The following is a 12,369-nucleotide window of genomic DNA, read 5'->3' as shown; positions in this document are numbered from 1 at the left end:
GACTCTGTCGCTTTTCTGCTTCAGTTTGCCAAAGGCAAAATAGAATAAATAGCTAGCTCTGTGCTCTGAGTTGCCTGGAGAGGTAGTTTGTGATATTTATAAGTGCTCTGGTTACCCTCACTATTTGATTTCAGATATTTAGGCATTTAGAAGGCTACAATGGTTAGTTTGGAATGCAGAAGTGCTTGTGAAAGGGGGAGGATTGGAAGGTATGGGAGGGAGAGAAGCTGTGTCTGAGAAGCGTGGGGCCATGGGGTGTGATGGAGCTCAGCTCCTCTCCTGTTTCTTTCTGGGACGATGTCAGAGGTCTGCCCTCTGTAACAGACAAATTCTCACTCGCCTTTTTGTGTTGCTGTGTGTTGAGGAGAGCCTGGAGGACATTTTTAAAGACCTCATAGTCCTCTGTGAATCAGTCCAGCACCAAAAATGGCTGGGCACAAGCTGGCCATTGAGAATGGCTTTTCTCAGTGTCAGGAATTGGGAAGACAAAGTGAGTTTTCTAAAAACTGGAGCTTTATGAAAGAAATCAAAGCGGCAAAAACTTTTATTAGTTATAAAGTCAAGAACCAGAAATAGATTGCTTTGCACTAAGAACAAGCTAAAGATACATCTGGGTATGACTTAAAACTAAGCAAATATTTTGCCTGTCTTTTTAGTTTTGCTTGTGTTGGATTGTAGGAGTGGAGCCAGAATGACTAATGGAAACACAGGTGGAAGTAGGAAATATTTTCTTTAATGATCTAGGCAAAAAATGCAGGAATTGCCATGTTTGCTGTTGATGAATTAGAAAGGATTTGTTATGAGAACCAAAATACTGTGCAGAAAGCAGTGGATGAGCACTAAAGTGATAAGAGTGAGATGACCATATGAAATGGAAAGGGACAAATTTATAAATTCTTGTTTAGCCTCTCTGATAAACTAGAAAATCTTCATACGGAAACAACAGATGTTACAACCTTGGCAAATGCATTTATAGTAGTAACATAAAGCACCCATTGTGGAAAATATTAGTGACCTTGAATAAAATTCCAGTAATCCCTCAGACGAAATACAGGTGAAATATAGTATACACCTTTGATCGTCTTTGTTCAGGAGAGATGAATTCCTGAGGTGCAGAAAGGTCTGGGACTGTTAAGGGGAATGGATAGTCTATCATAGGCTGGTGACCGTGGCATGGTTTAACCTGCACAGTAACAGCTGAAACTGGGTAGTGATTTCTCCCCCTAGTGCACACTGCTTGTCAGTGTTATGGAAATTAAGCTTCTGAGAATAAAAACAATTTTATCAAAAGAACAACCGAGCAGGAATTTGGCATGTACTCTGGAAGGTTTCTTCTAAACATTGACGAGGCAAGAGTACTCTGAGGGAGCCTCCCAGCAGGGGCCATGGGAGCAAACAGCAAGGTGGCTTTAAAATGGGGTGTAATCAGCCGGTGAAGGGCATGGCACGATGTGCCTGTGACAGCAGCAAATGCAACTCTGCAGGAAACATAGGATCCAGGCTGATGACCTGTTTGGATGGTTTCCAGTGTATCCAATCACTTATCTCACAAATGCTGCAAGTCTGGCAAACTATAGAGCAGGCTGGACATCAGAATAGATGATTGAGCAGTTGAAACAGCAGCGTAGCACTGTTATAGAAAGTCATGTGTTTCCCTGGGTTGTTTTGGTACAAATACACACGCACAGTCAGCAGGACTGTGACAGTGTTCTGTTCTTCTGGCTCAGTAAGGCTTGCTGTTGGGTGTTTGTGTTAATCTTGCTAGAGATGCAATGACCCGCTTAAAGAAAAAGGTAAAAATGTACAGTTTGAAGAATGGGTGAATATTCATTCTTAACTTCAGGAGGAGAAGAAGGTAAGCATGGTGAGAAGGTTTTCATGCTCGAAGCTCTAGATTGCATAAAATACTGTCTGTGCAGGAAAAACATGGAATTTAATTCAGGAATTGGGCCTCACCTTCCAGGTTGTTTACGATCTGGGCCCATCATGTCCAAATGTCTGTGTTTCTGCAGTGGGATAGATTAACTCTGCAGGGTGCAGATGATAAAACTTTATAGCTTAAAGGCCCTGCTCATCTGTGCAAAGCAACAGTTTTCTTGGAAGCAAAGATGAGGCTGCGAAGAGAGCCCACTGGAAATGTCGGCACCTCCTCTGAGTTTCAGTTGCCTTCTCTAGTGTGGATACTACATGTATGCTTAAAGAACCGTTCACCAAATGCTACTGTGTAAGCAAAGCCTCCCTCTGTTGGGGAGGAGAGAAAATGACTTCAGCTAGAGCAAACAGTTGTTAGATTACTTTGTCCTCCTCATAGTGATCAATCAGTCTCACGGTACTCGGGAGTCCCTGGTCAGAGATAAAGCTCAGATGTGTACCAAACAAGCACTTGAAGTTACTCCTCTACTCCTATGCAGGTGGGTCTCAGCTGGAGGTGAAACTAGTGCTGCTTTGGAAGCATAACATGAGGATAGAGTACTTAGCTGTGACACCCTGGCCCCTGGACCCATCAAAGCGCAGCACATGGGTGGAGGTGACGATGGAGGGAAGCTATGACATCTTGCATGACATCAGTTGCACCATGAGGAAGCCTATCACCAGTCTGTACCGCACTACAGTCATACGACGCTTCTGGAACACCTTACAGAGGTGAGCTGAACCATCCCCAGCAGTTTCCAGTGTCTGATGTAACCAAAAAATTCCTTCATTGGCACACTGGGGCATGGGTTATGTAGGTGGCCATCCCAATCCAGGGTCCCAAAGGAATATGCTCTGAGGAAGATGCATAAATGGCAACAAGTTTGCCATCTAGCCAAGGAAAAGACTTGAGCTGGCCTGTGACCTAGTCTGTAAGATTGCTTCATGGTGAAGGTATTGTTGCCCCCGAGTCCTGATCCTGTAATGCAAACCTTAACTCTGACTGCCATCCCACGGAGGTAGTGTGGTCTTACAGCACAGCTTTGCAGCTGTGCTGCGTGGTCACACAAGGAGCAGCACCTCATGTCTCTAGGCCTGTGGGTTATAACCATTTCCTGGCCACGGTGACCGTTACTCCCTGCTATTCGGCAGATTCCTTTTCTAGCACTTTTCTAGCGTTCCCAACTCTTACCATCCTCCTTGCATATTAGGTTGTTACACTTGAATGCCCTTAACGTGCGCTTTGCAATCAGGCATTGAATCCCAGCATTGCCCTAGAAAGCTATTTTGGTGTAAATGGGCTCTCAAAACATAGTGAGTGCTGTGTGTGCAGGCACTGAGCTGACTGGGGCAGCAAGGAGGAGAGTGTGAGATTTTGTGTCTAACTGCCTCTTCTCTTTTAGCATCAACCAGACAGATCAGATGTTGGTTCATCTGCAGTCTTTTGACACAGTTCCAGAACACTTCACCATTCCTGAGAGCACCAAGAATGGGGTGCCCCTCTTCTACATCCCCCCAGGCTCCACCACTCCGGTATGTTCCCTCTCTCTCCCATTTAATGTGGGATAGGTTGTCCCTCCTGCCTATTCTGTCTTGCACCAGGGGATGCTGAGTCCCACCACGCAATTGAGATCTGTAACTCTCAGACTTCATCTCTTGCTCTTTGTCCTGCTCAGTAACAGAGTTCAGGTGCAATGCAGTGCCTGTGAATATCCCATCCCGTACTTTTTCCCCTGAGACATCACCCTATGTGTTTACTGCTGTAGCTACAGCTCTAAGTGCCACAGCAAGTCTCCTAAGTGTGTTGTGAAACCTTCTCCTGTAGTGATGTGATGTGTGAGACCAATGGGGAGGCTAAGATGCTTATTTTTGCCATGTTTTTTCAGCGTATACCTCATATGTGTGGAGTTGCTGCTGGCAGTCTTGTGCTTTGGTGATGTAGCTCAGCACCATCAGGTGAAGATACAGGATGTGCTGAATAGTTGTTTAATAGGCTCATTGTTCTGAGCACTCATGTGGAAGGTGCAAGAGAGATACTTGTCATCTGCACAGCAGAAACTAAACAAAATATGAGCTAATAGTTTCCACTGCAAACCTCAAACTCACTGAAGGTCCTTGAGCAGAAGTGCTAGCATACTATCTGCTCCCTGCTAGTAGTGTCCTTGGCATTGGTAGAAGATGACTAGCAGATATCAAAGCTAGAGGAGCTTTAATTTAAGACAGGTATCCCTTTAATTTTATTGCCCAATCCCTTTACTTCTTTAGGTTTGCCTGGTAAATTTTCAGTATGTAGGGTTATGCGTCCCATAGTATATCTGGAGCATCCCATCTTATGGCTAACCACCACTTTATTTCTGTGTCAGCAGAGTTGCTGCAGTCGGTGAAATCACAGTGTTAACATACAAACATGTTAGAGTTGCCCAATGCCACCCATTGCTGGTACCCTATTTGCATGAGCACTCTCAGATGCGTTATCTGGGTGTTTAGTTGCTCTGCTGACATAAGCCATGTATCCCCCTCTCAAACAGAAAGCAAACTATTACATATGCCATCTTTTCCATGGTTGATTTAGTTGATGCTAAGTAGTTCAATTCCTAATTAACTTGACATTTCAGGAGTCTAATTTATTTTTGCTTACGTTGTATTTCCTGTTTCAATGTGAACACACTTAGTTATTCTGCTGAGAGGCAGTTACCGAAAGCCAGGGATGTGGCTAGCCTTCTAGGCCTACACAGCTCGGTTGCTGGAGAAATTCCTGCTCTCTCTGGGTGGAACCAGTTTCTTGCTGAATATTGCCCTGTCATTTTCTCAGGTGCTATCCCTGCAGCACAGTGGGTCTGACTCAAGCCATTCCCAGTTTGCCTCCTACTGGAAGCCTATCCTTTCCATGGATGCCAATTTCTGGCAGAGGTGGCTGCACATGCATCGTATAGTCCTTCTTCTGGAGCATGACACGTATGTAACTGGCAGGGCTGAACTCTCATGCACGGTGTGGGCCAGCCTAGGAAAGCAGAGTGTCCAGTTCAGTCCAGTTGCAGACTTGTGGCTGTCTTGCAGGTGCCTATGGCCAAGGGATGGGCCTCTCTAGTGAGACCTGGTGAATGGTGAAGGCTCATTTATCTGAGACTGTAGGTTGGGAAGTCATCTTTGTTAAGAGGGGGGCTGTTCTCAGGAGCATAAATTATTTCTCAATTCGTTCTTGGGTTTGGATTTCCTGATTGCAGGGGATGCGGACCATCCAGTTGGAGCTATTCCACATGTTTTTGTTTGCTGCTGGAAAACATCTTCCCCAAAAGCGTTGCTTTCCTGAGGCTGGTCCTAGTTGCAGAGTTATGTGAATAATAGCCATGTATTGCATGGAGGGAGATAGAAATGATACACGGGTGTGCTGTCTGCAAGTTGGAGAGCAGGATCCCTGTGCGCTCAGGGAGTGTGGTGGGTACCGACAGGCACAGGTAGGGGAAGTGCTCGGGTGTTGGCTGCTGTGGAGGAATAAGGCTGATGTACCAGTCAGAGGATGAGCTGGAATGGATGTAGCAAAGTCTCTCTGGGCTTTGGGGGAAGAAGAGAAACTGTGGTTCTAAAATGACTTTCTGCCACACCCTGCAGACCTGTGCCCAAGCACCTGCACACGCCGGGCAACAACGGCCGCTACAGCACCATCCAGTGCCGCATCTCTCACTCTGCGCTCACCTCCTTGCTGCGGGACTGGAGCAGCTTTGTGCTGGTGGAGGGCTACTCCTACGTCAAGCTGATACATGGGTGAGTGGCTCTGAAGCAGTCCCATGCAGGGACGGGCATACAGCCAGACCAAAGATCCAGTTAGACCAGTACGTTGTGATGGGCCAGAAGCAGTTGTCTAGAGGAGAGGATAAGAGCCAGACAAGCGGGTATGAAACCCTGCTTATGCTGAACTGCTGCCACTGTGTTCCAGGTGCAGCCCAGAGGGAGAGGGAAGCCAGCTGGGGGGTTTCTGCACACTAGAACTGACCTGTGTTGCTGCCAAGCTGTGTGGGCTGTTGAGCTCTGTGGCCTCCACTTGGTCTGACACAACAGAGGAGCAAGATCCGTGCTATTTCAGCTCTGTCTTAATCCCTCCTCCCTAGCTCTGAGGATCCCACGCCTTCCTCGTTTTATGTGGTGCGGATCATCTCCAAAGCTCCCTGCATGGTTCTCCGGCTGGGGTTCCCCATCGGCACACCTGCACAGGCCAGGAACAAGGTGAGAGCTGACTGGCTGCTTCCCGGGGTAGGAGCAGAGCAAGAACTTCTGGATGTGGAAGTGGTGGGTAGATCACAGGTGATACTGTGGGCAGGTATCCTCTAATAACTAACTACAACGTTAAGGCTTAGATGGGTGTGAATTTACTGTAACAGAAAGGGACAGTTTGGACAAAGCTTTCTGTGTTAAGTCTATGAAAGATCTAAACCCAAAGATTTGAAGATCAATAGAATAGCTGGTCACATGAACGTTTTTCCCACTGCTTAATTCAACTGTGGGGCTTGAAATGACTCAAAGGTTATCTAGTCTATCCTTGTGACCAAAGCACAATCAATACTGTCTGTCAGGAGCAGCAGATACTTCTCTGACTCATCTGTGAAGACCTCTGTGATGGATGTACTACATGTTCCCTAGGCTATCTACTTCAGTAGGTGGTGAATTGCATATGTGTATTGTATCATTTGGGCAAGGAGGAGTTAGAGTTAAAATGTGAACAATGTCCCGTGTGAGCAGTACAGGGAAAGAAAAACTGTAATACCAAGAAAATGTTTTAGAGAGATGCAAGTCTGCTAGATAGACTTTTAATGACCTCTTTGTATCAGAAGAAATGGGCTGCCCTAGTCAGGTGCAGAAGGTAGGGTTACTGTGTGGACTGTTTCTCCAGCTCTAAAGGCTGAGGCAAGTCTACGTGTTCCTAGGTAAAACAGTAAGCGTGAGAAATAGGTCCTGCTATTAAGCTGTGCGAACCTTTTGTTATAAGCAAGAGGTTTATCATTAAACCTGAATGTTTTGTCTTCATGAAAAAAATCTTTTGTTTGTCTCACTTAGCTTTAATGTTAGATTAGTCTGAGGAGAAGCTGATAAACATGGGAAGGACCATCTCTTTCTGAGATAATGAACCCAGATAACACTAAATGCTGTGCCACTCTGGAGGATCTGCCCTTTTGTGTCTTTAGGGGATCCAGGCTTTGGGCACTGGTTGCTGTGCCAGCATGTGGGCTGGTAATGCCAAGTGACGGGTTTTATGAAGGAGCTCCCTCTGGCAGGTGTAAGTTAATACCTGCCTGATGAAGAAGGTGTGAGACAGGCACCATACCCTGCAGCTCTGGGCAAGCTCCAGTTCATTGTAGCAGGAGCTGTATGGAGATCATAAATTGTATCATGCACAGCCTTTTTTTTCTTTTTTTTTTTGGCCTGTGGTAGGGCTAATTAGCTACCCAGCGTGGAGGGTGGCAGTAGAACTTAGCCTGCCTTGTTTAAGGGGAACGATTTTTTGTGTTCAAATTTCCAGTGTTCAAGGGAAGGAAAGCACCCGATACAGTCTGACTTTCAGAAGGCTTTTGGTGAGACTCCATGTAGGGCATAACTGTAGAACTGGAGTAGCAACAGTGTGTCATAAAACAAACTGTCTTAGGGAACAAGGCAAGGAAATTGAAAAAGTGCTGTGTTCTCATCAAAGCAGAAGCTGTTTGTGGTTTTCCCAGTCTTTTTACTAGTCAAAGGGTAGGGAACTTGTCTGCTGGTAGTGAGCTGGGAAAATCTACAGGTGGCACAAAGCTATTTGGTTTTCTGTGCCCTTTTAGCCTATGTGCTTTGTGGACACCTAAGCAGCACAATGGTGGCTGGAAGCCAGTATTGACAATTGCAAAGTAGTGCACTTTGGATTTGGGAGCTTAAACACCATCATCTGTATTATCAGTATGAAACCACAAAGGGGACTCAAGTGGCATTGTAGTGCAGAAAAGAGCTCTGCTTAATGTTTGGGTTTGGGGACACTCCTTTCCTTGAAAAAGACATAATGATGACAGGGAAAATTGCTGAACTAGTTAGTGTTGAGGAGGGAGATGGAAAGCTGCTGTTCTCCTGTTTGCCTACAATGGTAATGGAAATTAAAACAAGTTGAACAAAGATCATGAAAAGAAACCTAACCATGGAAATGTCAAGGAAGACATGGGGGCATTGTGAGGATCAGATGCTGGTGTGGGTAGAAACATTCAGAGCTGCTAAAAGCTAAAAAGAGTAATCAGGAAGTCATTTTGAAAGTCTCTCGGAAAAAAGTTAACCTAAAAAATAACCTTAGCTCTTGAAACCTTTTACCATGAAGTTTTGACACATGAACATGATAGTGGGGGAACACATCAGCTGTGGGAACAGTCTGGCTCAGTCCTATATATATTAGTTTACATTTGCTGTAGGCTGTTGAGGAGAGGAGGAGGGGAGGAATGAGGGTGGGTACTCAGACTACTTCTGTGGAGGAGGAGGAGCTGGCATGCAATTAATGTGTTTTTCATCAGAGTTATGGAAAGCAATTTCTTTAGCCTTGAGATTGTCTTTGGGGGTTTTTTGGGACCTTTCTTTTGCTTTTAAAAATATTTGTAGTTGTTAAAATGTGGACCTAAGAGCCTTGTGTCATCTTGATCTTGGTCTTGCTAGTGTGTCAGAAGTAAAATGACCTTTAATTCCTGCTCATCTGTGTATTTACGGAGTGTTCTGTTCCTTTTAGTCAGGCTCTTTTTCTGGAAGCTTATTTTGAGTAGCTTATGTCTCCAGCAAAGGTGGTCACGTTTACCTTTTGCTTTTGCCATGACAGATAGTGGAGGAGTTACGGGACCGAATCTTGCAGCTGCGCTTTCCCCACAGGGTCCAGAGCAAGGAGGCAACTCCAAAAGCAAAGAGGAAAATGTTTGGCAGTAGTTCACCCTCCAAGTCTCCGCCTGTGGCTGGGGCCCAGTCAGCCCTCTCGGACAGACCCTGCCTTGTTGTGCTGCACAAACCGTTGGAGAAGCTACTCATCAGGTAGTGATGGAGATCCACGCCATCAGCACAGCACCCTTCCCCTGGGAAGTGGGAGAGAGGAGGGTCTGTGGATGGTGCTGCCAGTTGCAGGGTGAGAGTGCTGTGGAGCTGGTGCTTGTTGGGGTGGGTTTGGGTTGCATGGCTGGGAAGGGCAGCTGTAGTCTGGGAGGGCTGTGACTTGCCGCAGGGGGCCTTGCTGGACAGGCAGATTTGTTACTCCTAACTAATATGATGCAGAAGGAAATCTAGTTACTGCTGTCTGAGCAGGATCCTGTGCTGGGCTAGCCGTGTTCTCCTGCTGGGGGGCTCTGTCCTGGGCCCAGCAAGCGGGCTGTGAATCCAGACGGCTCTGGCCCTGAGCATAGCATTCTTTCCACCTTAGAGAGCCACCCTTCTGCTGTTTCCTAGGTATGAGAAGCTGCCTTCTGACTATCGAGCCCCCTTCATTCTCAACCTGGAGCATCCCCAAGTGTCTGGCCCGCTCACTATGGTGGCCAACCGTACTGCCTCTTCCACCTTGGCCTCGCTGTCCCGCTACTTCTATCACCAACGATGGATTTGGAGTGTCCAGTCAGGACTGGCACCGGCTGTGCCCATCACCGCTGTGGCCCAGCTCCTTTCCACACTCACAGAGTAAGTTGCACACCTGAACGGGGATGCTTTCCCCAGCTAGTCCTGGGGATGCAGAGAAGGCAGGGTGGATCTGAGGCCTTATTATAGGTAATAGTTGAAGCTGCTGTGCAAAGGGTTTTGGTCCTGTACACAGCTTCTAGAGTGACTTGGGTTAGTGGTTTACCCACTTCTGCAGCTGCAGTTGAGGAAAAAGAGTCTTGGAAAACATACAAAAGGGCAAGAAGTTAATGTGCCTGCAGTATGCTGATCTTTACACAGGCTGTCCTGTGCAAAGCATCACATCTCTCCATTCTCTGTGTGTAGCTCCCTGTCTTGGGAAGGAAGGTGTTATGGGGTGAAGGATACAGTCATTCTAGTATTTAAAGCTTGCAGTATGGGTGAAGTCCTCCATGTCTGACTGCCTCTCTGTTGCCAGGGTTCGTCTGTCGGAGGGTTTCCACTTTGCATCCAGTGGGGATGGAATTATCAACATGGTCCTGGAGCTGCCCATACAGGTGAGCCTGGGTGCTGCAGTGTGGGCACAATCCTTCATTGCCTCTTCTGAGGTGGGTTCACCTTCCTGTGATGGAATTTCCCATCTCCATCTAGCACACACTCTCAACATGTACAGGGAGACCTGCCTCCTCCCCTGAAGTAAAGCAACTCCTGGGTTGGGCATTTTCCTGTCTTCATCTGCAGTTAGAGACCTGCTTTGCTGGTGTGGACGTGGTGTGGTGGAGGAGTTCTTGGGGCTGGGACAGGCTCCCACTCTCTGCCACTACTAGTGGAGCTGGGTGATGAAGCTGTGCTGGGTAGGGGGGCACTGGGTAGGAGTGGGCTGTTGCTGCTGGCCAGGCTCACACAGTGTCTCCCCTGCAGATTGACGGCTCAAGTGAGAACAGCAGCGGCAGGGAGAAGCACACCTGTGTCGTCCAATACATCCTCTTCCCACCCCATTCCACCTCCACCAAGGACAGGTGAGGCTGTTGCCCTGCTCCCAGGGAGGGCTGGCAGTGGAGTCATGGCTTCAGTCTTTCTGTTTGCAAGCACTGTGGGAAGGAGGGAGTCCTCCATCATCTAGTGCAGAGAATTAGTTTTCATGGATTGATCACCAGTTAGCTGGGGCTTTGCTTGCAAACCTAGGGTTTGTGTGGCTGCTCTTACAGCTCTGAGAGAAGGTGCAGTGGGCTGCTGGCTCTGGGCAATCTCGCAGGACTTGCCTTATGTCTTTCCTCCAGCTTTTCCACAGATGATGACAATGATACGGAGGTAGAGGCCATTGAAGTGGACACTGAACTGAACCTGGTCACTGAGTGCTGGGTAGAGCCACAGAGCGGCCATGTTCACAGCACTGCTGAGAATTGGAAGCACCTCCATGGCTTACCCTACCAAAAAATACCTAAAGCGGTGAGTTCCTGTTGGGGTAATGGCATGGGCTATTTTTTGGGGGGAGGAAGGTTTATTGCAAATGCACTACAACACTGAAGGTGAATTATTGAGGGCCAGAAGAGATGGGAGTGCCGTTGACAAAAGAGCCTGAGATTTCTAGAAGAGGAACCAGGCTACCAGACAGTAAAGGGTTCTGGATTGCAAGGCAATGGATGCAGTGCTGCTCTGGGATAGGTGGGAAAATACAAATCACTTTATCAAGAGCCGTTCCATTGGAGGGGAGCAAGCTGAACCAGAGCAGGTATTGCAGGCAGTACTGCGAATGCACCTCCTGAACAAGGCAAAAAGAGACTAAAGGGCTGGTGGAAGAGGAGGGAACAATGAGTGAGAATAGGTCAAGTCAGGGGATGGGATTATGGGTGTTTCCTCTCTTTGCTTTTAGACTGTTCTGTCCTGCATTTGGGGGTAATAATTCTGCTGCATACAGCTGAGCCTTGACTGCTTATTGCAGCTCTATCCCCGGGACCTTGCGTGCATTGCCACCATGCTGACCTTCGAGTACATCAGCCAGTTGTGCCAGAACAAGGAGTGGGTCTGCCCTCCATCAGACACCAAAGCTACTGAAGGTGAGTCCAGCATATACGATCTAGCAGGTTTGATGAAGCAAGAGGCAGCTAGGCCCTTAATGTCTCAGGGGTCATTAGAGGTTTCTGGAAGGCTGAATGGGTATTTTGGCAATAACTTGCTAGACTTTGATGGCTGTGGGTCACTTTGTTGCACTTGTGCTAAGCTGCCAGAGAAATGCCTTCATTCTGGGAAGGCCGAAAAAGCATTGAGGCTTTCTACCCAGGCTGGAGAGATGACTAGGTGACCCTGCTTGAGTAGGGGGGTTAGACCAGATGACCTGCAGACGTCCTTTACAAGCTCAACCATTCTGTAATTCTGCAAGAGGGGCTGACTTCTGGAGCAGATGGAAGATGAGCTCACTTATGTGGTGACAGGCAGGGTATGCCTGGGCAGATGGTTGTACAGAAGTTGTAAATGATGCGAAGGAAGAGCTCCTCTGTTCTCAGTTGCAAGACACAGTTTCCAGAGCGGTTTGTGGGATGCTTGCTTTCTGGTAGTCCGGTTCATCTCTGGATCCTCTGTGAATGCTCCATTAGCCCACAAAGATAGGGAAGGGGACCTTAGGAGGTCTGGTCTGTCCTTTTCCTTCAGGATAAGATTGTGTATCTGATCTGGTATGATTAACATAGTTCATTGAGAAGTCCAGGAGTATGTGGGGGGGTTCACCCTTGTCAGGCAATCTGTTCCAGAAACTCACTGTTTTTACTTTCTTGTCACTAGTTCACCCCATCCTAGATCTTTTGTTTGCTTACCTTGCAGTGACTAACACAGCAGATATTGGGTGGGTTTGAGGGAGCCAGGATCATCCCAAAG

At 47.3% G+C, this 12,369-nt stretch overlaps 1 protein-coding gene across 1 annotated transcript in view; it reads left to right on the top strand.

The window, feature by feature from the left end:
• SZT2 (seizure threshold 2 homolog (mouse)) overlaps positions 1-12,369 on the top strand; it is a 59,243-nt gene that overhangs the window by 10,395 nt on the left and 36,479 nt on the right. The window contains exons 9-19 of the mRNA XM_009884677.1: positions 2,412-2,643; positions 3,315-3,444; positions 4,724-4,866; positions 5,521-5,673; positions 6,018-6,132; positions 8,723-8,928; positions 9,337-9,561; positions 9,977-10,055; positions 10,420-10,517; positions 10,779-10,947; positions 11,441-11,555. Of these exons, the coding sequence (XP_009882979.1) occupies positions 2,412-2,643; positions 3,315-3,444; positions 4,724-4,866; positions 5,521-5,673; positions 6,018-6,132; positions 8,723-8,928; positions 9,337-9,561; positions 9,977-10,055; positions 10,420-10,517; positions 10,779-10,947; positions 11,441-11,555 (1,665 nt within the window). The remainder of the gene's footprint in view (positions 1-2,411; positions 2,644-3,314; positions 3,445-4,723; positions 4,867-5,520; positions 5,674-6,017; positions 6,133-8,722; positions 8,929-9,336; positions 9,562-9,976; positions 10,056-10,419; positions 10,518-10,778; positions 10,948-11,440; positions 11,556-12,369) is intronic.

The sequence above is a fragment of the Charadrius vociferus genome, unplaced genomic scaffold (assembly GCF_000708025.1).
Source record: "Charadrius vociferus isolate BGI_N301 unplaced genomic scaffold, ASM70802v2 scaffold163, whole genome shotgun sequence".
In the NCBI taxonomy this organism is placed as follows: domain Eukaryota; kingdom Metazoa; phylum Chordata; class Aves; order Charadriiformes; family Charadriidae; genus Charadrius; species Charadrius vociferus.
The sequence above is the reverse complement of the archived record's forward strand: the minus strand, read 5'-3'. Positions and strand labels throughout refer to the sequence as shown.